Raw genomic sequence first — 27,039 nt, 5'->3', positions numbered from 1 at the left:
TATATGATATTATTTATTTTTATATTGCTAATTATTATTAATTATATATTTTGAAAAGGTGTTATTTTTTGCATGATTATTGTCTCATAATATGTATATCATCTTCAATTTTATATAATCATTATAACATGAATTATTGAATATTCCAATTATGTTTATGGTATTATTCTGCAATGACAAAGTATTTTCATCTTCCTAAAGCTGTTTTGATAACTGTAGAGTATATGAGAGCAGCAATCATGTCCCTGTCATTGCATTAATTAAATAAAAAAAATGACAAAAAAAGATTGTTTTTGGGTTCAAATGATTAAACAATAGATAGACAAATCAAATCTAAAGCAAATAGTGTTTTAGTGTCTGAATGCTCACAGTATTTGGGATTGTATATTAGTGAGAAAGGTGCTTCTGCACAGGTTTGTGCACTACTACATGCAAACACTTCTTCAGTAGAGCATGGTGAGATGCAAGTGACTGGATTGTGTCCATAGAATAGTATGCAGCACAGGTAAATCAGTTCCCACATAATAACAGTGACACCTAGTGGCACATTTGTTATAATCTTCACCTATTGACACAATAGTATCACTTAACCCCACAATTAAAATGTGTCACCTGATATGACTTTGTTTCCTCTGTTTAACAAACAGAGGAAATTTAGCAGAATGAATGCTTCTCTTGTCTATACAAAAAAAGCATTTAGTGACAATGGCTGTCAAGATACAAAAAATAATTCAAAAAAAAAAAAAAAAAAGAAATACAAAATGATTACAAAAACAGAACATACATGCATCAATTAGTCCATATGTACTGTATTTAAAGGGGCTATAGGTAAGAACTTTTATGTATTAATTGCTTTTTGTATTGCCAATGTGTAAGCAGCTTGTAATGAAACTTAAAAAAAACAAGACCTTCCAAGGTTCTCTATGAAAGCATGTTGACTGATTTTTATGTGAAGGACTCGAAAATCAAAAGTATGTGACGTTTATGCGCACTCCTGAGAGCATTTCTTCTGTTCAATGACCCATATAAATATCCCAAGTTTTGACTGTAACCATAGTTCCATGAGAAGGGAATGCGACGCTGCGTCGATGGCACTTTGGGAACGCTTCTGTGTGATTGCGTCTGAAGCATGTGTGTCAACTAGTCCAATTGCGAGACGGAACGTCACGGCAGGTGACGTTATGACCAGGTGAGTATTAAATCACATCTGGAAAGACCGGCATTAGGTTCAATTAGCCGAAGAAAGTCGATCACAGAGATGAAGGAAGTATGGCAAGGCTATGCAGACTCTAATTCTCTTCTAAGGAAACTATGGTACAATTTTTGGGAGAACTCGTGCTGCGTCTATGATGATAATGCCTAAACGCGGTACTTATAAGTACATGTCCGTGTGAAACTGTGGCATAACTAAGTCATGAGCACCTGTGAACCTGGGGCAGTGTCCAGGTCCAGGCTGTAGAACCTTGTGAACCATGTGAGCGGAGACGATCAGCCCGCTGCATCACAAACCTCTTGAAGGGATCCCACTGTCACATTCTTCACTTTCCAGTACAGGGCATAAAGTTTCCTCGTGGATGGAGCTGTGGAGTGAAGTATGAGACCTGAGTCTATGAGTTGAGCACCCTCGGAGGCCAAACCCACAGGTTCCATATCTCTGGGCGGGGGTAAAGGATCGTGCCTCTCGCCTGAGACAGAAGGTCCCTCCTAACCGGAATCTCCAAGAGAAAGCCATTGAGGAGGGACACCAGGTCCGAGAACCATATTCAGCTCAGCCAGTAAGGCGCTACTAGCAGTAGACTTACTTTGTCCCGCCGGTCCTTATCCAAAACCAGAAAAAGCATATGTGCCATAGCATCCCCAGGGGGGCTGGATGTGTGAGGGAGAACCAAAGTGGACAGTGTGTCGTATCCTGAGACGCAAAAAGATCAACTTTTGCTTGGATGTAAACCTCCCATATATGCTTCACCACCTCAAGGTGAAGTCTCCATTCCCCTGGCCTCAGCCCCTGTCTCGACAGGATGTCAGCTCCTATATTTTGCAACCCCGGGATATACACTGCTCTCAGGGAGAGCATCTTCCCTAGAGATCACAGGAGGTTCTGATGCGCCAGTTTGCATAGATGCGAATGCAGAAAGCAACTGATTCGACTTCTCTTTGACCCTCCTCAGAGGGCGTAAGCCTGACGCAATGTCTTGTAGACCTTGAGTCATGATCTCGCTGGAAACCATTGCGCCCCGAGGCACAGAGGGTAGCGGGGTTGGCAGAACGGCCTCCTGAAGGCAACAAAGTGGCGTGGGCACAGTATACTGAGGTGTACACCGCTCTACCCCATGGGAGGCAGACCTCAGAAGTCTGACTCCAGTGGCAATAGGACTTTTTTTGGGCCGAAGCCTTCTTTGCGAGAAGGATGGTCCTCAGATCCTACTTCTGGTTAGAAGGCTTCGACTGATAGTGCCATTCCGACCCCCATGATTTTATGTGGCGGAGCACGAGATGAAACACTCTCCTTTTGCTCTGCCCTATACGAGAGTGGGAGGTAGCATTTGAATGCCTCCGCCTGCTTTTAGCGGGGCAGCAAAAAGAAAAGCTATCTATCTTATTCTTTTATTTCTGATAGATTGAGCCACAGATGTCTCTCTATGGCCACCAAGGCTGCCATAGACCGACCAATATCTCTAGTGGTCTCTTTGGTTGCTCCTAGAGACAAATCCGTGGCCCGACACAGTTCTCGAACCGCATCGGGCCCTGTCCCCTAGCCATCATCCAAGTCCCTCAGCAGATTAGCCTGGTATGCCAGGCAGAATTTACATGATGTGAAGACAAGTGCCAGCCTGACCTGCCGCCATGTACGCTTTACCCACTAGCGCTGATGATGTTCTTGGTGGCTTAGTGGGCAGCTTCTGGGGCTTCAGGGACGATGCTGAGCTAGGGGACAGACAGCTTGCGAGTGTCTGTTTAACCCTAGGCACCACCCATAGCCATACTTTTACAACACTCTTATATCTGAATATACATGCACTTGGGGTCCGAAAATACGGGATGAGAATGGCTTATTACACGATCTCGATAACTCATTATGGAGATCGGGAAACAATGGAAGTCCCCGTAGTAGAGGTGCTATATTTGATGATAAATAGAGCTTGCCCAACTTGCTTTTAGGACATGCACCCTGTTCCTCGGCTTACAAGTCAATGTTCAGTATAGAAACAGTGCGAGTAACCACCTACACCAGCTCCTCGTATGCTGGGTGGCCAATCCTCTTCCCCCGTCCCGATGCTGAACACATCCACCTCCTCAGAGCTGGATAGCTGTACCACCGGTCTCTCTCCCCGGGCGGAAGAAGCCGCACCGCTGTCTTCTAACACCAGAGAAAGCGATGCTGGATCTCCCGAGTAAAGGCCGAGAAAGGGCTGCACCCGTCTCTAACTCATCCGAGAGATCCATTTGCAAACCCCACGATCTTAGCCTTGGCAGCAGCGGGGCCAGAACCGTGAAGAACGCAAGCCTGAACACTTTCCTCAAAAAGTGACAGGCAGGAGCGGAGCGTGCCAAGCAGCCGCCACTCACAATGCTTGCAGTCAGCTACTTCGAAGGCTGACAGAGCATGATCCGCTCCCAAACACATAACACACAAGTCGTGAAAGCGAGGGCAGGGAGAAGCACACGACTTGAATGTCTGGTTATTTGCCAGTACTTTGCGTTTTGTGTACTGCACTATATAGGGACAGACAACAATAAATAAAACACAGTTTGACACAGAGCACTTGCTGAGGCACAGAAGCTAACTCTGTTTTTTTAGGATATCATTTTATACTTTCGTGGTCGTGATGTCATCCGCCCATGACGTTCCGTCTCGCCATTGGACTAGTAGTTGACACACGTACTTTAGACGCAATCACGCAGATGCGTTCTCAAAGCATCATCTACGCACCGCAAGTTCACTCGAAAGGGAACGAATGCTTATACAATGTTGTTCAGGATAATGCCGAAAGGGCCATTCTGTACTGTAATGTCAATGTGTCATTCAAAGAAAATGGATTAATTCAAAGTATAGTTAAACATAGCCAGATGAATATCTCTAGTCTCAAATATACTTTATAATTAAAGTATCATAACTATGTAATTTTATTTACCTCATCTGTGACATGATGCCGGTGAATTGCAAAGCTTGTGCAAACATATCCACATCACTATGATGATGATCAGATGCTTTCTTAACTGACGTTTTCTCACTGCTGTAATTTTTGTTGTTTTTTGCTATTGAGAGGAGAGCGCTGCACATTTACATATTCATCTAAATGCGAGTTGCGAGTTCGAGCATGAGAATTTGCTGGCTGCAGTACACTTAACGGCCACTGGTGTCGCTAAGAACATGAGTTTCTGAATTCTACATCAGTGGATCTCAACATTTTTGACTTCAAGGTCCCCCAATGTCCACAACCATATTTGAAGCCCCCAAATAAAATATACCAAAATAAATTTGTTTACTGAATATCTTGCCTTTTGTGATTCACAAAAGAAAGTCATATGTGTTTGGAAACTAAATGAGGGTGAATAAACACTTTAGTCCCAAAAACAGCAGCACGTTTGTTCTGAGCCCTTTAAGTTGATGTTTATTGTGAATCACGCATGTGCAGACACAGATGTTTTTCTCTTTCTCTGTGCCCTGCTCAATAACAGACATCATGGAGACGGAAAGACACTAAAGATCACAGTGTCAACTTTTACAAATTGGACATGTTCAGCTCCCTCACACATGCGCACACACGCACGCACGCACGCATACACACACACGCATAGACACACACACACACACGCACGCACGCACGCACGCACACACACACACACACACACACACACACACACACACAAAATAGCATCATTTTAGCAAATGCCATCACATTCATCTGCCCCATGATCTGAAACCAAAACTAGTCTGAATCTACAGGAAGCTTTACAGTAAACCACAAGGCGGCAAACTGAATCATGTAACCCATGTCATAAAGTGGCAATTTGCTTAATTTCAGGAGAAATGCATATCCATTATCTGCTCATTTTGTCAGGGCAAATAACAATGATATTCATTCTCCTGAGTAACGATATTGGGAAAAGAGAAAAACAAACTTTTACACTAATAACTCGGTAAATAATATACATAAATTAGATACAGTAAGGAAGAATCGTTTTACAGGCTTTGTATAAATAAAAACAATTATTCAGAAGTTCAGCTTTTCTCACATTACACCCTCAGAACATGCCGGAGTCGCTGTGAATGTACACATTTATCCTGTCTAACTCAATTAAAAGAAACAGGTCAGAGAAACCATATTTAGAACAACAGATGAAACAAATAGGAGAAAAGAACATAATATTCCAATTAACAAAGCAGTTCCTGAATGCTGAACTTCATAATGAATGAACTTCACAAAACCTGTCAATAACATGTCCAAGTCACATTTAACCCTGAAATCAAAAGTAAAATAAATTATAATGAAATAAAAAAGATATATTTAAGCAGTTATTTTTGCATAATAAAAATGCATATTTTATGTTTATGTCATTTATGTTACCTAATTTGCATTACCTTAAAGCAAAAATAAAATAAAAACACCAAATTTCATTATTACTGGAATATTAAAAACAACAATAATATATATTATTTAAATTGCAAATGTATTTATACAATAATGATAGGCCAACACTACCATTTAAAAGTCTAGGGTTAGTGGGATATTGTAAAAATAAAATAATACTTTTATTCAGCAAGGATGCATTAAATTGATCAAAAATAACATTTATAATGTTACAAAAGATTTATTTAAAATAAATGCTATTCTTTTGAACTTTCTGTTCATCCAAGAATCCGTAATTTTTTTATCACTGTTTCCACAAAATATTAAGCAATCGTTTTCAACCTTGATATTAATCAGAAATGTTTCTCGAGCAGCAAATCAGCATATTAAGGCCCGTTCACACCAAGGATGATAAATATAATGCCTTTAGAATGATTTCTGATGGATCATGTGACTGAATTCTGGAGTAATGATGCTGAAAATTCAGCTTTTTCATCATAGGAATAAAATTACATTCTAAAAAATATGAAAATAGAAAAGAGTTATTTTAAATTGTAATAATATTTCACTATATTACAATTTTACTTTAGTCCTATTTTTGATCAAATAAGTACAGCCTTGGTGAACATGAGTCTTCTTTCAAAATGTAAAAAAAAGTTTTTTTTTGGATGGTAGTGTATTTTTTTAGAGCGTCTTTAAGATTAAGATGAATTACAAAAACGTGTGGATATGTTCATGAGAAGAAATTAGGAAAATGTGCTTATATTGCCATGAAAATCATGTTAAACGGCCCTCAAAAAAATAACGGTCCTAAAAATGGGTTTGTTTTCATCATGCAAAATTCATCATTCTTTCTTTTGATTTTGGGCTGAAATGTTAAGGACATGTTCTCCCCTGCTTTTTTATTTCTTTTTTTAAGATTACCTGCTCAAAGGACAGAGAAACGCTTGTCACAAAAACCTCAGGACATCAGTAAAAATGACGTACGGCAAATATCTAGATATTGCAGAGCGAGCACAGTGATATGGTTATGATTTACACACTACTACGTTCAGTTATAAGACTTACATCGTCTATGGTGACTGCTAGTTTGTGCGTGAGCGTTTCCTGTAGAAGACGTTTGCGTTCGGTTGGCTTTCAGAAAGACTACATGAAGAAAGGCATCTGAAGGTAAGCGAGAGAAGGAAAAATCTTAGGTTGAATCAGGCGTTTTCTACTCCACAGCTGCACACAGACGTGCTCCAATAAGAAATACTGCCACTTCGTACGGCTTTTCTCAGTTAAAAAAGCTCTGATCTAAATGCAGACAGTCATTTACAATAATAATACATATGCACATTCAGGGTTTCATATACGCAACCTCTATTAGCTGATGAGGCATTGCCAACAAATGCGAGTCGGAGGCAGACATTGCATCAGAGCATGTTTGCTGAAATAAAAATCAGTCCATTTTGAGTAAAGCGTGTTTAAAATAACTGTCACACAATGTCATGTTGCCGTAAAAGCAGATCTGGGTGAATATTGATCACGGGCGCAACTGCTAAGATTAGTTATTTACAGTATAATGAGGGCAGCATATTATATAGTATATAGTATTTAGAAATAAATCATAGACACGTGGCAAGTCATTCGACTGCAAACGCTGAAAGACATAAAAAGCATTTGTGTGTGTAATTACAAATGAAGGAGGTTTAACAAGAATTTGTGTGTACTGTATAATGGCATTGTTTCTCTTGCATGCTTTTTTTCTTAGCGGATGAACTCATTGCTTTCTAAAGGTTTGAGAGGGAAATATGATCTGCTTCAGTTAATAAAACAGACCAGACAAAAGCAGCTGTTGTCCCTTGCTGTGACATTCTTCATCGTTCAGAGGGATCAGTCTTATGAAAGTCTGGAGATGATCGCAGCAAAGGCTTTGGAGGGGATAGAGGCCGAACACAAAGTGATGTAAGCATTAGCTGTGTCCTCTAGAGGGCGCCGTGGACCTTCAGAACCCACGGGAAGTTCACCGCTTCCGTGTCTGAAGTCGGACCGCAAGACGCCACTGGAAATCACTCTAGGCATTTGCAGGTTCTGTTCAAATCAGAGTGAAGAAATTGATATCAGAAAAAAACAGCCTCAGACATGAGAACAGCACAAACGTGTTTAGGTATTTTGGTTACACTTTATTTCGATGGTCACATTTAGATATTCTACTAACTACAGTATAAGTCACTTTGCAACTAGATGTTTGTCTCTCATTTGAGTATTAGTAGACTGTTGGGTTAGGGTTCAGGTAGGTAGAATAAGTTGATGTAGTTGCAAAGTTCCTGTCTGTTGGGGGACCATTAAAATAAAGTGTTGGCAGATATTAAGCAGGCAGTCTACTAATACTGTAATGAGTGTTAGTTGACGTGTATGAAATTACAAAGTTACTTATAGTTAGTAGAATGTCTCAAGTGGACCATCGAAAACAAAATGTTACGGAACTGCAGTCACATTTAAAGTTAAAAACCTGAACGCATGAAATATCCAAGTGAGTGTCTGTGTTTCAATGTCTTTTAATTAACTGGTGTTTTGAGGATTTTCTTGGTTAAAGGGATAGTTCACCCAAAAATGAAAATTCTGTCAGTATTTACTCACCCTCGTTCATCTTCGGAACACGAATTATGATATTTTTGATGAAATCTGAGAGCTGGATCACTCCTCCATACTAGGCTTCTTCAGGAATTGACACTTGCCAGCCCCGAAAAGTTATTAAAGACAACGTTAAAATAGTCCAAGTGACTTAACTTTGTGTGATTGGGTAGTGCTACGTGACACGTAGGCTCACTATTGGCCGACGCTGGTTATGTGTGTGATGCGTGTGACGTAAAACACAGAAGCACTTGATTACACTAGTGAATTGACTCGTGGCCCACAGAGAAGGAAATTAATAGTTGAAATAAAGTCGTTATTTTTGTTTTTTTTGCGCACAAAAAGTATTCTTGTCGTTTGATAAACTTAAGATTGAGCCACTGTAGTCACTCGGACTATTTTAACGATATCTTTAATAACTTTTCAGGGAACAAGTGTCAATCCCTTAAGAAGCCTAGGGAGGAGTGATCCAGCTCTCAGATTTCATCAAAAATATCTTAATTCGTGTTCCGAAGATGAACGAAGGTCTTACGGGGTTGGAACAACATGAGGGTGAGTAATTACAGACAGCATTTTCATTTTTGGGTGAACTATCCCTTTAAGTTCACACAGGTGTCCTAGCAGAGAAACAACAGGTGCACTTTTCTTTAAAACAATGCCACCCGGTCTGATATTTTATTATATGATGCATTTTATACGATGATATTAATACATTCTGTAACTACCTACAGTGACATCAGAAGCGCATTCGGACAGAATACAGAATAAACATGAATGTTTACCACTGAGTGTTCTCTTCTCTTCTTCTGCTGGTGATTCTGCCTCTTCAGACACTTCTCCTGTTTACAGACGTCAGATGATCACAGATTCAGCGGAACAGACAAAAGACAACATTTGATTTGACAGCGAAAGACGGATGGATGGATTTGATTAAATTGAATTTATTTCCCAGGTGATAAATGGATATCGCTTAAAAAAAATCTAATGAGGTTATTTGACACACTATGTTTTTAAATAGCATGCTGTATCAAGTAAATAATGTACAGTATGCAGTAAGAAGGAGTTCTTCCTTTCCACACAGACAGTGTTAGTTGTTCTTATCACTCTGATTATTATCCACCAGAGGGCAGTCAGTGATTAATCTTGAAATTGAGCAACATTAACTGAGCTGACAGTAAGAGTCATTTCATTTGATCACAATACCGTTCTGTAATTTCCGAAGTTCCCCTTCTTTTTGTGATTTGTCATGGGGACTTTCTTCCGGGGGTCCGTCCCCCCCCCCTGGCTCCGGGTTGTCTTCTCCCACCCTGTCTTTCTGTGGTCCCGCCGGCTCTGGGTTTATGTTTTCTGCTGATGCCTCCTGCTGTTCCTGCAGCTCTCGCTTGGCCTTCTCCTCTCTCTCTGTGTGAGACACAATCAGAGGCACATTATTCACTATTCACTTACTCGAAATGCATGAAATGTGCAAAATGCTTCAAAAGTTTTAATGTACCAATTCAGTACTAATATTGCCATTTGAAGTTTTCAAACTCGGATGGTAAGATTTTTTTATGTTTTTGAAAGAAGTCACTTATGCTCACCAAGGCACCATTTATTTTATCAAAAAGTATTAAAAAAACAGAAATATTGTGACATATTATTACAAACAAAAAATAACTTTTTACTAAAATTAAAATGTATTTAAAAAAAAAATATTCCTGTGATGCAAAGCTAATTTTTCAGCATCATTACTTTAGTCTTCAGTGTCACATGATCCTTCAGAAATCATTCTAATATGCTGATTTGCTATTCAAGAAACATTTCTTATTATTATAAATGTTGAAAACAGTGCTGATTCATATCTTTGTGAAAACCGTGATTCAGGATTCTCTGATGAATAGAACGTTCAAAAGAACAGCATTTATTTGGTGGCAGTGGCTCAGTGTTTCATGTAGGTTGTGTTATGAATGAGTGAGTGAATGTGAGGCAATATGTAAAGCTTTTGGTGGCCATGAGTCTGTTAAAGCGCTATATAAATGCAGTCCATTTACCATCTTATTTAAAAATAGATTTGAATGTCTTTCCTAAATTTGTTCTGCTGTTGAGTTCCAGTGTGCAAACAATCCTGTTTGAGGATGATTTATTTTGCATGACATCGCAGATACAGTTCTCAAACATGCATTCTCACAGGGATGAATCTGCCCGCACCTTTATCTGCCTGCGTCTTCCAGCGCTCTCTGTTCAGAGAAACCTCCTCGTTCCAGTTGGCCTTGAAGTTCTTCAGGTCCACAGTGAGCAGCGAGCAGTTCAGGGATCCGCTGCCATCAGAACCAGAGCTGTTCACACTGCTCCTCTTCGAATCTCCAGCAGTAACACTGGTTGAGATGATGGGATAGGACTCGTCATAAATCACAATATTGCATATACATCGGCAGTAATCACATCCACTACGCTACTGTAACATCCCCATATCTACCTAAATTTCCTGCTCTGTTGATCATTATTATGCTGCTGCTGCTTTGTGTCCTTTCTATGAACCTCCGGGCTGTTTTAGTTTACCATACATTCTAAGGGAAGGGATATAATTCAGTCCTTTATATGTAGAAGATGCAATTTGTTACGAAAAGAAAGTATGTGCTCTTAAGCTTAGTCAGCAGTGGAAATTCAACTCCAACTTAGAGAATCCAAAGAAACTTTTAAACTTAAATTGTGTTAATGAGTAGTGGAGTGAGAGCTGTCTGAACTGATGGATCACTTTGAACTGAATTACAAAGGTCAGAAACAGCAGTGCACTTACTCACTTTCACTCTTTTTCTAAACGATCCAACTGAGGTATCTGATCGAGACTGAATTGGATTTGCAGTAATGCCTGCAATAGAACCAGTGAATTGGCTTTCGATACTAAGGAAAGCTATTATTGTGGCCAGATTTGACTAGTTTGTCTTAATGACCATTCGTTATCTCTATTCCTGTACTGCAGAAAACACAGACTTCCAGACCCTGACCTGCGAAACCCAGCCAGGCCTGAACTTGTGGCCTCTTCAATGAGCGGCGTGACGATCTTCTCGGTCATGTCCGTCAGAACCGTAAACGTGGGAACAACGATAAAATCAATGAAACCTACAGAAAATGATAAAGAGTTTGCTTATTTTTGTGCACAATATTTAAAGAAAATGTTTGAATGAATGATCCTCATATGCATGATCTTCAAAAATAGCCATGCGTTTTGGCTATTGTAAGTTTAAAGCTGAAAGGTGTAATTTTGAGTTTTGCAGTTTAGCGTAATTCATAGTTTTGCAATTGCCATATTTACATTTAATTGCAAGCATTTGTGCCAGCATATGACAGTCAATAAAACGGAAAAATAAATGTTTCATTTTTTGCACTGAGCTCAATTTTTGAAAGAGATATTCAAATAAAAATAGCTATGTGTTTCAGCTATAGTATAGTTTAAAGCTGAAATGTGTAATCTTTTCACCTTTTCCAGCTTAATACGAGTATTGAGTTGCAATATTGCAATTTAGCGTAATTAATAATACATTTGCAATTTCAGTATTGAGATTTAATTGTGAGCATTTGTGTCTGCGTACTTAGCGTGTGTTTGTGTCACTCACCGATCTGGGATTGGGCCACCATAGTGGATTTACGGTCACACAGAGGTGAGAAAGGTAGACCAAGCTCTGCCTCCTTATCACCCTGCCAACACAACACATCATTCAACTGCATTGCTATACTCATACATAACACAGTATTGTATCAGGGGGAAATTTTCAAATATATAGCACAATTATTAACCAACACAGGTATAAAATATGTGGCACTTTCCACAAAAAATTTTTACAAAATAGTGCCACAAACGGATAATTATTTCTTGCCAGCAAATAGTTAAAGGTGCTGTATTTATTACATTTTTTGGATTAAACTAAACCATAAAAATACCATAGGAAACATGCTAAGTTCACATATCTGTTTCTCAAAAAAAAAAAACAAAGCTATTTATAAGCAGTTATTCTACTTTGAAATGTGAGTTCCGTGTCGGAATGTTTGTTTTTGTTTTTGTCTGTGTGATTCCGGCCACTGACAATTTACCAGTTGCTGTAAAACACAGCGTAGGACAGCTATGGAATCCAGCAAACCAACTGGGTCAGAGATCGCAGATGATACCTGACCTAAAAAGCCTCGGCATTCATCTACTAAGCTTAATGACCAGAGGCATATTAAAACGTGGATAAATCAACTCGTCAACTTACAGTGTAAAGCTTGACGTCTTCCATTAAAAAGGGCAGATTATCAAACTAAACATTTTCTATCTGGGATTTCGAGGTTTGTTACTTAAAATGAAGACAGTTCAAAACCCTAATTTATTTGCTCTAGATTAAACTAGCAAAATCAATTTTGTTAACTAATAATTTATTAACATTAATTGTTCTTCCAATAAAGAACATGTCATTTAAGCCTCCGAAGCTCTGATACTTAAAAAGTAGTGCCAAAGTGTTGCATATTTGTGGAAAGTGCCACGTAAAGCCCTACAGCCTCATACATCGTGAAATGGGAGTTAAATTAAATGTTTCTCACCAAGAGTCTGAGCCACCAAACCGTACTCAATATAAGCGATGTCAGCAGTCTGTGGCCTGATGCTAGCCTGTCTGAATCCAGCTAAATGCTTATGAAATGACGCGGTCGACACTTGCGTCTGGTTCAGAAAGATTTTTTTCATATACTAAATATTCGAAAACATTATTTAAAGGCAGACTAAAATAAACTGTCAAGCTTTTATGTTCAGCCTGTTATGATTGATCTGCCTCCTGGTGTGTACAGCTGCTGGAACAATACTACACACACACACACACACCACACACACGCACACACACACAGGAATAGCTCCCATCTTCTAATCTGTCAATCAATCAAAGCATATTTCTGAAGCCCACTCTATGGAGAATAGAGCTGTGAATGTGCTTTATAACAGTCACTTTAGTAGCAGAGAAACAGACACATGACGGGTAAGATCAGGAGGTAATACAGAGAAAGCAACTCCCTTCCATTGTTCACTTTACAAAGCAACAGAGACAGGCAGAGTCCATTGGTGCAATGGGCCTATTTTGACAGTCAATAATAATAAATAATATATATCAGGGGGAGGTGCAATCCATATAAGCTGCGAATGCCCTGCACACCCAAGCCATTCGTGGACTTGCTAATTAATATTAATATAGAAATTACCTTGTTTGATGTGTACCATAAAGCTTACGTGATAAAATGTAACGCGTATGTAACTGTCCATCGTTTATTTATTTGCCAAACGATGATAATTTTCTTAAAATTTACACAACAGCTTTGGTCTCTACGTCTGTTGTTATGTATCGTCATCCTTCTCCCGCGTTCTCATTGGTTAGCTGGCATGTGGGGTACACAAACAGTGACAAGAACAGTAATGATGATGATGTCGGTTTTAACGCTACAAATCCTCATCCTTTTGAAGTGCATGGCCATGCAAAGTGGATTTGCAGTGCTGAATGTGCATCACGACAACATGAACCAAACTCTTCCAGTCTAACTACAACTACAGTGTGTGGGGGTCAAAGTAGACGTTGTTCACGGACAGCCAATGAAGACCATAGACTGGAATTATGCAAATTTGTGAGACTGGAATTACTGACGACTCGTCTTGGAAGTTTTTTTTGTGCATTATTTCTTGTGCACTTTGTTCTTTAAAACTTTGCAGAACTTTTACATTCACAAACGGCTAAATTATACACTGCATGAAAGGGAATATCTGAAAAAGCATAATGGGGCACTTCTGACAACATTTTTGTATTAGAGATTTGACATTGCTGTGATGTTTAAGAGATGAGCTAAGTGCTGTTCACATGATCATGCCAAAGTTTAATTTCGGTACCTGCATTCGATCGGGCCGTGAAAGCCAGTTATTTTCAGAGGGTTATGTTCAGGTGTAAACAATCTCAAATGACACATTTCTCAACATGCTCTCTGCAGCCTATGATAACCCTGGCGCAGGCTTGCGTGTGATTGGATGAAAGGGCAATCAGAAGAAAACAGGAAGCGAAACCGAGAGAGGATTAAAATACATAGTGCAAGATGAGATTTTTCTTGCTTCATCTCACACATGCGTACAAGCGCACACACCTGCCGAACGGTTCTGAAGAACAAACATGAGTCAAACCTGTCGGAAAAACTCCTCCAGCAGTGACGTAGTCCAGCGATGGTGCAGATCCCAGTTCTTGGCTGGATGACTGATGTCGGCCGTGTGTAACAGCAGAGACAGAGCCTTGGGTTTATCAATTCTGGGTGAAGAAAACACACCAATCTGAATGGTAAACACGTTTTGGTTCTGACACTTGACAAAAAGTCCCCAGTAATCTCTCTAGTTTCAGAAGATACCTAAAAAACACAGCTAACTGATCAGATTTGCCAAAATAAGAAAGTCTTTAATCAAAAGATCCCAATAAGAACTCAAACATTTTGCATCAAGTTCTCCTAAAACCAAATGATCTGATCTGCATTCATTTTACATCTCTATATTTTACTCCGTATTATTTGTCTATTTTTATTTCTCTTAAGGAATAGGAGAAACATCTTTAGAAACATCCATCTTAATAAAGTCTCTACTGCTATGAAAGAACAACCTCCAACCAATAACATCTTGCTCTGGGGAGACAAAGACAAAGCAAAAGGTGACAGACAACAGAGGAGCAGGTCGGATGTGTGTTTGTGAAGGTTTCTCACCCCTCGGGCTGCTGGAGGAAATTCTTCATGGCTTTGACCTGCTGGAAGTGGCAGGACATGTCAGTGGCCAGAACCATCTCGACCACGAGCGCCCTGAGCTCTCTAAAAACACAAGCACACAAAACACCTGTACTGAATCTCCTCGCCGGAGAAAGAAACTCAGTTCTGCTTCAAAGTGTGAGGATAACGGTTTCCTTTCTGAATGAGAAATAAATCATTTCCATCTCTGTCTTGCTGTAAAACTTCACAGGACTTCAGACTTTCTTTATTTGTTGTGTTTAGTTTAAAATAGCACAGTGAGAATGTAAAAAAACAAAACACTTTCAGCACATTCGGGCCAGATTTACTAAAGAGGGCAGATTAGCCTAAAAAAGTGCAGATGGGAGAGGAAAGTTCTGCGCGTGATCTACTGATAAAAAGAACACAGACGCAGCCGGATCCTTTCTATAATGACCAACGCATATATATACATTGTTGTGTTAATTTACTCTAAAAAAGTAATTAATTACTAGCTACTAATTACATCTTCAACAGTCTAATTAGATTACTGTACTTTATATAAAACCTTCAGAATTTTATATATATATATATATATATATATATACACACATATATATACACATAGTATATGCTGCTGCGTATATACACTACTGTATATATTTTTGAGAGTGAGTCTGGCTTTAAGTTTGACCTTATAAAACCTTATTTTAACAAAAAAAAAACCTGCATGTTTTAATAAAAATCAACCTCTGGTACATAAAAGTACCCATAGTTGAAGAAACACTCATTTACTAGGACATATCATGATATTGCAGTTAAAGATAATTGATGTCAAACTGTCAGTTTGTCTGTTCTCTGGAGACAAAAGTAGTGATAACGAGCAAAATGTATAGAATGATGGATGTGAAATGGTGCTGTACCTCCAGTCATCTTTGGAGAGGTTGTACAGGATGTTCATCTCCTCGTCGTCCTGAAGCAATCGATACGCAGCACTGACGTGATGACTCTCCAGAACAGAGCGGTCGTTGTACAGGATGGCGGTGTCCGACCTGAAGGAACGAGTGCAAACTCAATACACAGTTTTCCTTTTTCTATTTAACAAAGAAGCCTGAAAAAAATTTATTATGGTTTCCACAAAAATATGCAGCAGCACAACTGTTTTCAACATTGATGATAATCAGAAATGTTTCTTGAGCAGCAAATCAGCATATTAGAATGATTTCTCAAGGATCATGTGACACTGAAGACTGGAGGAATGATGCTGAAATAAGTCACAAAAATAAATATATTCACATAAAAAACTGTTATTTTAAATTGTAATAATATATTCACAATATTACTGTCTCACTGTATTTTTGGTCAAATAAAGGCAGGCTTTGAAAGAGACTTCTTTCAAAAACATTTCATTTAGTCTTATCAACCCCAAACTTTTTACAACAGTACTTCATAAAAAAATTAAAAAAACACTAACCACTGACACAAGGAAATCAGGGGAGAAAAAAACACTCCTTATCAAAATTGTGTTTTTATTTTATTCCCATTTCCTCGTTCTTGTAATTTGTCCCAGGTCAGGTTTTGGTCAGAAAGGTCATCTTTCATGCTTGTTTCCTTCATCCGGCTCATGTTGAGGGTTTGTGACGGCAGCGTGGGAGTCTGATGGATGACTCACCCAGCGCTCTCATGCGTTACCTGGTCTGGATGTGGAAGTTGTTTGTGGTCCCGGTGTGTTCGTAGTCGTGGACGGCAGCGGCGAAAAGCATTGCAAAAATCTCCAACTCCGTCATCCAGTGCTGGAGAGGAAAGAAACATCACGCATGAGAGCCCCTTAACATCTTATTTCTCCTTAGTGGAAATGAGGCTAAATAAAGAGCAAATAGAGACCTCTGCTGAAATCACCACCTTCTAAGATGTTTTCCTGACAAAAAAATGCCTAGTAAAGATCTCAAACTGTGCTTAGATTTGAGTGAACTGAATAATATCTTGGGCATTTTTATGACCCTACATTTTAATATTTTCTGTTTTGTTACACTACAACTACTACATCTGCCTTAGAAATACAGTACCGGTCAAAAGTTTGGAAATATCATTTTTAATGTTTTTGAAAGAAGTCTCTTATGCTCATCATGTATTTGTAATAATATTTCACAATATTACAGCTTTTTTGCCTGTATTTTTTATCAATTAAAAATAATGGTTTTCTATTGTAATATATAATTCATTTTTATGATGCAAAGCTGAATTTTCATCAGCCATTAACCCAGTCATTATCCTTCAGAAATCATTCTAATGCTGATTTATTATCAATGTTGGAAACAGTTGTGCTGCCTAATATTTTTTTTATAACCTGTGATATTTTTTGTCACTGATTTTTTATTTAATAAAAAGTTAAAAAGAATAGAATTTATTTAAAATAGAAGTCTTTTGTAACAATATACACCACTGTTAAAAAGTTTGGGGTCAGTATTCTTTTTTTTTGGTAAAGAAATTAAAACTTTTATTCAGCATGCAAGGATGTGTTAAATTGATCAGCATATTAGAATGATTTTTGAAGGATCCCCTGACACTAAAGACAGCTTTTGCAAATTATATTTTAAACTAAATTAAAATAGAAAACTATTTTTTTTATATATATATTCTCAATATTAAAATTTTTCTGTATTTTTGATCAAATAAATGCAGGCTTGATGAGACTTCATGTTTTTTTCAAAAACATAACATTTGAGATGAAGTTGTCACCATGAAATCAAAATTGCCAATTCAGATTTTTTATGGAATATTGCAGTATTTGTTATAAATGATGTATCCGTGCATATCATTATTATTAATATTTTTTCTTGTTTGAGAAGCTGTTTTACTTGGATATGTGTCACAATAGCCATTTCCATTTCATCCCGAATGTAAAAAATTCACAACTGAGAACTCCATTGGTTGACCCATCAAAAGAGACTGGGCCAGCTTTTTTAGAAAGGCCTGTTTTAAAAAGACAGGAACTAAAACTGAAAGGAAGTATGAGAATTTATTTTATTTTATTTTTAAATCATGTAAATGTATTCTAGGAGAGCCCCAAAATAAGTAAGTATAAAATGGGCACTTTAAAATTAAAATAGCCAAAAGCACTGAATCAATAGCAGTAAAATAATGGACATGTTATGTTGAAACACAGATCAATCTTGAATCTAAAGCTCTGAAGGACCTTAGCTGCACGCTGCTTCCCGCAGGACTTCATCTTAATATTTAATCATTTAATAGAGAGACTCCAGTTCAGAGTGCAAAATGACACATCACACTGCATTTGTCTTGCAGAAGTGCATTCTGATGAGAGACGTGCCTCTTTGTGAGCAAGTCACATGCAAGATAAAGAGATTTGTGTAAATGACCCTCCGCATGAGGATTCTCTTCAGGAACTGCTGCTTTATGACAGGCCTGATGATTGTTCATTGAAAAGCTTAAGATGTGTGTATGTGTGTTCGCCAGCACAAAAGTGTCAGCAGAATTAATGATTACGCCGTAGGGTTTCAGCGCAGTTTCTCTTGAGTTCGTGCCCACAGACTTCGACATGTTGTCACCGTAACATTATCAAGATGATTAACACTGTATCTGAATTGAGAGCGAGTGGAACAACGGCACATTAGATCATTATAATCAACAAACCAGTCTATGCTGCAAGAGCATGTTGATAATGAAGGGTATAGTAACATCGTTGGATTTCGCAGCTGTAAACATGAGGGAAGAGATTCCACAAGCCATGAGCAGTGTTGCTATTGTATTGTTAATATAAACTAGAACTATTAAAAATTGTTTTTGGTCAGTTAAAGTGTAACTTCCCTGATTTACAATCAGTTTTGTATTGTTACAATGTCGTTAGTATACTGTATGTAAATGAACAATGTTTACTCGAAATTCATGTTTATTTGTCAGCTAATTCCGCAGGATGACGCAAAATGTATCAAGGCTTTCATGAAAACTACAGATTGTATTTACGTATTTTTGAATCCCCGCCCACAGACAGTCGGATCGACAGAGGGTTATTAACAGAACAGTTATTGTAATGGTAGGTTTATCACTGAAAATGGTATCATACTTTGTCTACTCTTTAAACAGCATTATGGTAAAAAAGGAACAGTATGGCAACAGTTTTATTACTTGTAATAAATGCTTAGGCGGGTTGGGCGGAAGTGAGAGGACGTTGTTTTTTTTTTCCTCTCTGTTTGGTCTAAAACACTGTGTTCATGGTCATCCAGTTTGAAATGTTAACTACAAACATGGAGGATTTTTAGATTTTCACACAGCGTTCTCTCTGTATTTACGATGCTTTGCATTTAGCCTCTGCCTACAACAATGGTTCTGAAACTTTTTTCGTCGCGCCCCACCCATTTTTTTTACCACCCCACCCCCAAAATGTAATAAATAAAAATCTTTTAACATTTTTTAATGATTTAATAATACAGTGTTATAACAATATAATAATAATATTACAGTGATGATTTGGATGAGCAATATATAAAAGCTCAAATATATGACTGCTTTTGACAGCGCCTCACATCACGAGCTCAGCTTCTTGTTCGTCTTTTCACCGGAACACACACAGCAGTGGAGAAGTGCTTTTCTATGGCGAGCAACTTATATGTTTGGCTTGTTCCAGCAGTGACAAGTCAACGGTCTGAAGAAGAATCATTCAGTGTACGGCTGTTTTTTTTCTTCTGATCTCCCCATAGACAGTATGCGCCCCCCATGCAGTTTCCTTGAACACTTTTCCACCCCACACTTCGAGAATCACTGGCCTACAACACACTGGATCCTTCACTGGAAAAACCGAAAGTTACTCACTACCGCTAAACGTTTACTCTTTGAATTCTTGCACCCGGGAACAATACAAGTAGAAACCATTATGACTACAAGTTTGCTAGGGAGTATTTCCTACTAAAGCAAGGCGGTATTTGACTCTGGTAAGCGTATCCATAGCAGACTGGTGGGAGTGGCATTGGACAGCAACATGCCCAATGCATTATGGGTGTTGAAGTTTTCCTAAAGGTAAACTTACCTTTTTTGCAAAAGTTAAGACAACTGCCTTTTTTCTGTTTCTCTAGTCATGTAGCACCGATATCAAAAATGTTTTCATCTTTCTACTATATAGGTCACCAAATTTTATTAAACGTCCCTCTTGGACTAATAATTTCCAGTCATAGACCTCTGATGTAGTCTTAGTGTGTGTTTCAGCTTACCACCATCCCTGTCTTCAGGAGCAGGTAGTGTACCGTCTGTGTGACGTCGGCTGCGTGTATCAAGTTGTGGTAGGGATTTTTATGTTTGCTGTAACCCACTTCCAGAGCCTCCACAAATGAGACCAGCGCTGATACAGGGATCTGTCAGAGATACGGTGTTAATAACTCAGAAAAAGACCATTACGGCCCTCTACTCTCACTTCTTCAAGAGTTGTGTTCACCTTGAAGCGGCTGATGAGGTCGTATCGGGTGAGGAGCTCATAGAAGATGAATTTGAGTGAGTGGTCACCACTCGACTCATTCAGAGCAAATACATCAAACGACCACTTATCCACATTCTGAGAAGAAAAAGCAGAGAAACAAACTCAGCACACAGATATTCTTCCCCCTGCATATTTAATAACACCTTCCGTCATGCCAGGATTGATGCTAAACACTATTGGTCCTCATGCGTCGACTAAGAAAATGAAGGCAATGTGAAATATTCCTTTCAGAGAAAAGACTATTTTGTGCATTTTTATGTCCCTACATTTCAACCTTTTATTTTTTTTGTAACTTTAAAACTGCCTTTAGAAATGCTGTATTATAACTTAAATTATATCTGTTCATTTCTTTTTGTTTTACCCTTGTCTCAGACCCTGACTTTTAATCTTAAACTTATTATTCTTCTTATTAAAATCTTTATTCTTCTTCTTATTATTATTAATCTTATTATTAAAAATGTTATTATTAAAAAGTGGTGCTAGGAGTCAGTATTTTATTTGTGGTATGTTGCAGTCAATATATGCTTTCTCTTGTGAGCTTTTGGGGATTTTTTCTTTTCTTTTTGGATGGTAAAATAAAACCGCCTAGTCAGATAATCAGATAAATACATTAAACAAGTTCAGTGTTTCGTTTTTCCTTCATATTTAAAATATTTAAAAATTATAAAATATTTTCCTCATATTTTGATTGTATAATCAAACTTGTAGGGTCATAAAAAAAACATCCATCCAGAAATCACGTTTGGCCACTACTGTATATAATGATGCTCTTATATTTATAACATATTATATGTTTGGCAACAGTTCTTCTACTCTAATTGATGGAGTCTGTAGCTTTTTCACATTGTATTGTGAAATACAAAAGTTTTACCAAAAATTGATGCAGCTATTGATGGAAATAACAGCAAAACATTTATTTCCATCAAGAGGTGCATCAATTCCCCAAAAAACATCAATGAGTTTAAGCTCTGGAATTCATGAGTGAAAATGATTCGTCATGTTCCTCACAACCATTCTTTCACAGTTTGATCCTGATGAATCTTGACATTGTCATCCTGGAATATGGCCATTATGTGTCCTCCTACATGGTTGTTTAAGAAATGAAAAGCTACACACTCCATCAATTAGGGTTAGAAGAACTGTTGCCAAACATATTACATGCTAGAAACATAATACATTTTTATTTATTTAAATCCAAACAGTGACTTTACTTTGGGCCAGGCAGTGTATATATTTGTGCATTATTTCCAGGCAGTGTATATATTTGTGCATTATTTCCAATCAAGCTGTAGACAAATAATTTGACAAAAAGTGTGAAAATATTATTTGTGCGCACTTAGGACAGAGTGCTAGCGAAAGGAGAAAGACGACACCCATGTTTTTTTTTTTTTCACTTTAATTCCACCACAGAAAACTGGGGGGGGGGGGAGACAAAAATGACTGAATTCTTCTGTGATGCATGTATATCTACTATTGGTCATTGTTAGTGAACAAATTAAAAAGTGAAAAGGTACAAGTGAAAAGAATGTTTTAAAAGGTTGTTTTTTTTGTAATAGTTGGAGAGCCATTGGACAATGGCTGCTTATGAGAATGCAAGAGTGTGTGAGTATTTTACCTTAAGCACAGCTATGACAGAGGAAGGGTAACTCAGTCCCACCATGTTAGAAGTTCGGCGGTACATTCTGTTAGAACGAGATAAACACATCAAGTGAAAACGGCAGCGCAGACCGCAGGCACTCCAACACAATACCATAATCTTCACCTTCAAAATTACAAAACATAAAATGTAGAGGACAACCTGCACTTTCTTTAAGCAAATGCTTTGTCAGAGCAATTTATATGTGCAGTGTTGCCTAAAGTGCATTAGAATTTAATGAAATGATGCTAACGGATAGATGGGGAGAGAGAGAGAGAGAGGGGGGGGGGGGGGGGGGGGCTGTACTTATTCAGACTTGTCAAAAAGATGATGTATATTCATACACTGACTCACATTAAGCTCAATGCATAGATTTATAATCATTTCACAGAAGACTTTAATGCTGCCTGGCGAGGAAAAAAAATGGCCTTAAAGGGAATGATTTATGAACACTGGAAGGTTCCTGCTTTTTGTTCTTGGTTACAAAAAAATAACAGCTAAATGTATTTATTTTCTAGTTTTAAAATTATTAACTAAAACTATTAAAATAAAGCTGAAAACAACATTAGATGAAAAACTTAAAATTTTTACCTTGGCAACTAAAAGAAATAGAACAAGTTGAAGTTGCAGTACTAAAATGACTAAAACTGAAATAAAAATAAAAATAAATTAAACCTAAATATATATATATATATATATATATATATATATATACATATACTAAAAACAACAAAAGCACATCAAACTAAAAAAACTAAAATTAAAAGTAATATATATATATATATATATATATATATATAAATAACTGATATAACATAAATTGTATAAAATAAAAAATAAAAAAGCTAATTCAAAATATTAATAAATATTATAATAGAATGTCCTTTGATCCTTTGAAATGAAAGAGACATCCAAAATAAGAGTTACAACATAGACTTATGTCTACATGTTAGACAAATCACATTGGAGGCTGTTTACATAGAAGTTTTAAAGGTAGAATAGCAAAATAACTTAAATTGCAAGGATCAAAGAAAAGGAAAACTAAGGGAGATTTTCTTTCATTTAAAAATACGAACAGCTTCTACAGTGCCAGGATATTATTTAGCACACTGTTTTGTGGTTAACCACACCTCTCCACAAATATCCCAGCCTGCACTGCGTGTACGATGCTGCGGAATCGTGGCTTCTCTTCTGTCCGTCGCATCATCAGCCCCATCTGTCGTGTGAAGGTGGAGGCCAGCCAATCACGGACTTCTGATGGCACAGAATCTGATTGGATATCGCTGAGCTCATCCTCGGTATCGACCAATCGCCTTAGAAAAAAGGGAGACAGGGAAAGATACTTTAAACGTCATCACCACTTACACTTAAAATATCATCTGTGACAGGTAATTGTTGTGCATATAAGAAGGATAAACCACTATTTATACATAATCTAAACTGTGAGTGAAGCCCAAGCCAAGACCCACTGCTTTAAGACTAATCCATAACTCATCCGCATAATTATGACAATTTCACAGATAGTTCCCTTTAAGTGCAGCAGAACGTGTCTAGCAAATAAGGAAGAAGCTTAAGATATAAATATTTGCATTGGAATGGCACTGGATTGACATTTAACGTCTGATTTTACAGCGCTAAAAACATCTTCGCAGTAACTGTGCCATAAACATCTGTGTCTCTAGACATAAGCGATTATGATGGATTTAAAGCCCACAACCGTCATAAATCACACAGTGAATATGAATCTGATCAGACCGGACTGGAGGTCTCTGTGGTCTGGCGAGTGAGAGGGTGTGTCATAATCCCGGCCCGCGATGACGTCCTAGTTACATAATTCCATAAGCTTTTATCATGTCTTTTCTGGCATCTAGATATTCACAGCTGTTATTCTTCACTCTGCTCATCAGAATCGAAAGATATCAGTGGTACTTGAGCGGCGTGATGAGCGCTTCATCTCCCCGCAGAGACGTTAAATACTATCACTGAGCGGGAATGAAATGCCACTGATAAGGAGGAGTTTTTTGGCTTGTTTCAAACTGCAGGTGTTCATTTATGTTCTCTCAATAAAGCGATCAGCATGGTCTCATATCCGCACATCCTGATGAAAACATATCTGGGTGCCATTTCAACCCAAAAGAGACTAATTATATTTTGTGAATGCGCATTGTGACATTTGATAAAAACACAGTCTTACTTGCCAAAATCCCATGTAATGCTTTTGTTTTGTTTTTTGTAATTAAATGTTTCCCATTGGGATTCTCATTACTGGAAAATGTTTGCACTACATCCTAGAATGTTTTAAATTGAAGCCAGCATAAATGAAAAGAAGTACTACAAGCATGAAAAAATAAAATAAAATAAATAAACAAGTAAATAAGTAAATTAATATATATAAAAATAAAATTAATCTGTTTGGATAGGAAATATCTATCTATATATATATATATATATATATATATATCAACAGATCAGCAGATCAACGTAAAAAAACTGAAGAGGTCATCATAGACCCGAGATTGGTGGGGGATAGGAGCTCTGTTGTGATTCATGGTGAAGCTATTAAACAGGTTAAACACATTGATAGTGAGCTCAAGTGGCACACACATGTGTCATGGGTGTGTGCAAAGGTCCATCAGCGCATACATTTTTTACGGAGATTACGATTATTTGGAGTGGGCAGTAATATAATGTCATTTTTTTATAAAACAACTATAGAGTCTATTTTAAGGTATGGAATTGTTGTCTGGTTTGGTAGTTTAACAGTAAAACTGAGAGCTCAAATAAATAACTTGGTGAGAGTGGCAGGGAAAATCATGGGGACACAGACAATTAGCTCTCTACAGGATATTTTCGAGCTTTGTACTATACAGCAGGCCAACAAGATTTTATTAGACCCTTCACACGTGTTGTATTCTGAGTATGCGCTGATGAACTCTGGTCGGAGATACAGGGTTCTATTATGCAAGCATAACCGATACAAATATTCATTTGTACCACTGTCTGTCAAATTAATTAATGAGCAATTGCAGCAAGAAGATAAATAACTGCAATAGCGGGTACAACAGACAGGAACTGAGTGTGGTGTTATGAGATGTACTGTTTTTTTTTTTTTTTATGATTTGAAATGTTTGTTATTGTTGTTTGTTACATGTGTTATGTGTTGATACGGCAGCAGTTCTCTGAATCTAAAACAAATTTCTCCTAAGGGAGACAATAAATGCTACCTACCTACCTACCTATATATAAATTATTATTAATGTGCATGTGCAGTAGTGGCTAAAAGTGATGTCCGGGGGGGGATATTTGTTTTTTTATATGATCCTACAAGTTGATTAAACTATCAAAAACTGCAATATTTTAAGTATTAAGAAAAGACAAAAAGCTCACAGGAAAAAGCATTTATTGGGTACAACATAATCAGTTATTATTTATTTTGTTGGTTCTCTCTTGCTTTTGCATGTGTTCATAATTTCTTTGTCAGCCTGGCCGAAAATGATGCCCACACAATTTGGCATGTTTCATTGCATTATTACAAATAAAGCAATTGACTTCAAGCACAACTATGCAATATGCAAACAAAATATTTAATAATATTTTAATAAAGGGTGAGGATGTCAATTTACCTAGGCCTGACATCACTTTTGGCCAATACTGTATATAGATTGCTCGATTGTTAATTAATGTACCATATTCATTTGTTTATTGTGCTTAAATAAGAGTAAATATGCTGACATAAAAAAATTATTTGGCCTAAATAAGCTTCAAAATAACATAGAATTTGTTTTATTTCGTGGTCACATTCAACCAAAGAATAGCTTGAAAACCCTCACATATACCCCTATGATATAATTAAGGTACCACATGGCAATACCACAGTGCTTGGATCACATGGACTGTTTGATTGTCATATTCATATAGCATGGCATTTTGCATGATGGCACATCAAAGGTACTGAAAATCAAAAGCATACCATGAAATTGCCATTTTGGTAATGTTAAGAATAGGCAAATCATTGCCCAAGCAAATATTTACATCTTTTAAAAAAATGTGTTTTTTCCTTAAAAAAAGAGGTAAATTCTGAAGGACAAAGCAGTAGCGTTGACCCCTGTGACCCCCTCAAATGACCACTCACTCAAAGCATCTTGGGATTGAAGCATACAGATCTTTAACTGCTAATTGAATTGACCTCTAACAGCATGAGTAAATTGCTTTAAGCTCCATTAGACTGATCCTAGACCAATTTTACAATCTTCCCTTTACAATGACTCTACTTAGCGATAGTGTGGAAAAGCTGGATTAGCATCTGACATGGAAAGACTGAATAATGTGTTGTTGCGGCTTTGTGAGCAATGCAGTGGAGTCAAAGATTTTGATGAGAATAGAAAATAGCCTGGAGATTATTATTCATTGTAAATGGACCATGCAGTCCAGACAGTTAGTTTGCAACTGATGGATTTCATGAAAAAACATGAGAATAGGAATATGTCAGGAATATGTTTTTTCCCCCGATTCCTAGCTAATTTTAAATGTACAAGTTTTGACTTGTTTATAATTTCAAGTCAATTGGCAATGTTTATATTTCAAAATTTGGCAACAGAGAGTGGTAGAGTAAAACAACAGTGTAAACACCATACTTTACCTTGTTTCCTCAATATAGACTGATTCCAAAACAGTGGCAGCATATTCCAGGTTTTTCTTTAGGTCTACGAGAGACGCCTCTCCCCTCTCCAACTGTTTTACCAAACATCGTAATCTGGAAAACAAGCACACAACAAACACAGCTGAATGGCTGTTTTTTTTGCAAAGCAATTATCTGAGAGCACCATGCGTTGTGTGTGTTGTGAACAAATGTCCCCACAAGGATAGTAAAACCTGAGATAACCTACATGTACATTGTGTGGACCAGCCAGCAGTCCTCACGAGGGAAATGGTTTAATAAATATTCTAAACTTTGAATTTTGAAAATTTGTAAAAATGCATAACGTTTTCTGTGATGGGTAGGT

At 37.5% G+C, this 27,039-nt stretch overlaps 1 protein-coding gene across 3 annotated transcripts in view; it reads right to left on the bottom strand.

Moving 5' to 3' along the window:
* Nucleotides 1-4,586: 4,586 nt before the first annotated feature.
* The window catches only part of pde1cb (phosphodiesterase 1C, calmodulin-dependent b), a 92,154-nt gene continuing 69,701 nt past the window's right edge, over nt 4,587-27,039 (bottom strand). For all 3 annotated transcript variants that reach the window (XM_077222432.1, XM_077222433.1, XM_077222434.1), the window contains 15 exons: nt 26,676-26,789; nt 23,167-23,349; nt 22,016-22,082; nt 20,359-20,475; nt 20,138-20,278; nt 16,605-16,705; nt 15,836-15,964; nt 14,916-15,017; nt 14,353-14,473; nt 11,783-11,864; nt 11,174-11,288; nt 10,377-10,543; nt 9,393-9,590; nt 8,972-9,028; nt 4,587-7,646 (listed from right to left, as the gene is read on the bottom strand). In XM_077222432.1, the coding sequence (XP_077078547.1) occupies nt 7,630-7,646; nt 8,972-9,028; nt 9,393-9,590; nt 10,377-10,543; nt 11,174-11,288; nt 11,783-11,864; nt 14,353-14,473; nt 14,916-15,017; nt 15,836-15,964; nt 16,605-16,705; nt 20,138-20,278; nt 20,359-20,475; nt 22,016-22,082; nt 23,167-23,349; nt 26,676-26,789 (1,711 nt within the window). In that variant the 3' untranslated portion in view covers nt 4,587-7,629. The remainder of the gene's footprint in view (nt 7,647-8,971; nt 9,029-9,392; nt 9,591-10,376; nt 10,544-11,173; nt 11,289-11,782; nt 11,865-14,352; nt 14,474-14,915; nt 15,018-15,835; nt 15,965-16,604; nt 16,706-20,137; nt 20,279-20,358; nt 20,476-22,015; nt 22,083-23,166; nt 23,350-26,675; nt 26,790-27,039) is intronic.

Source organism: Siphateles boraxobius, unplaced genomic scaffold (genome assembly GCF_051911475.1).
Source record: "Siphateles boraxobius isolate OS27281-9 unplaced genomic scaffold, OSU_SipBor_1 86, whole genome shotgun sequence".
In the NCBI taxonomy this organism is placed as follows: Eukaryota; Metazoa; Chordata; class Actinopteri; order Cypriniformes; family Leuciscidae; genus Siphateles; species Siphateles boraxobius.
The sequence above is the reverse complement of the archived record's forward strand: the minus strand, read 5'-3'. Positions and strand labels throughout refer to the sequence as shown.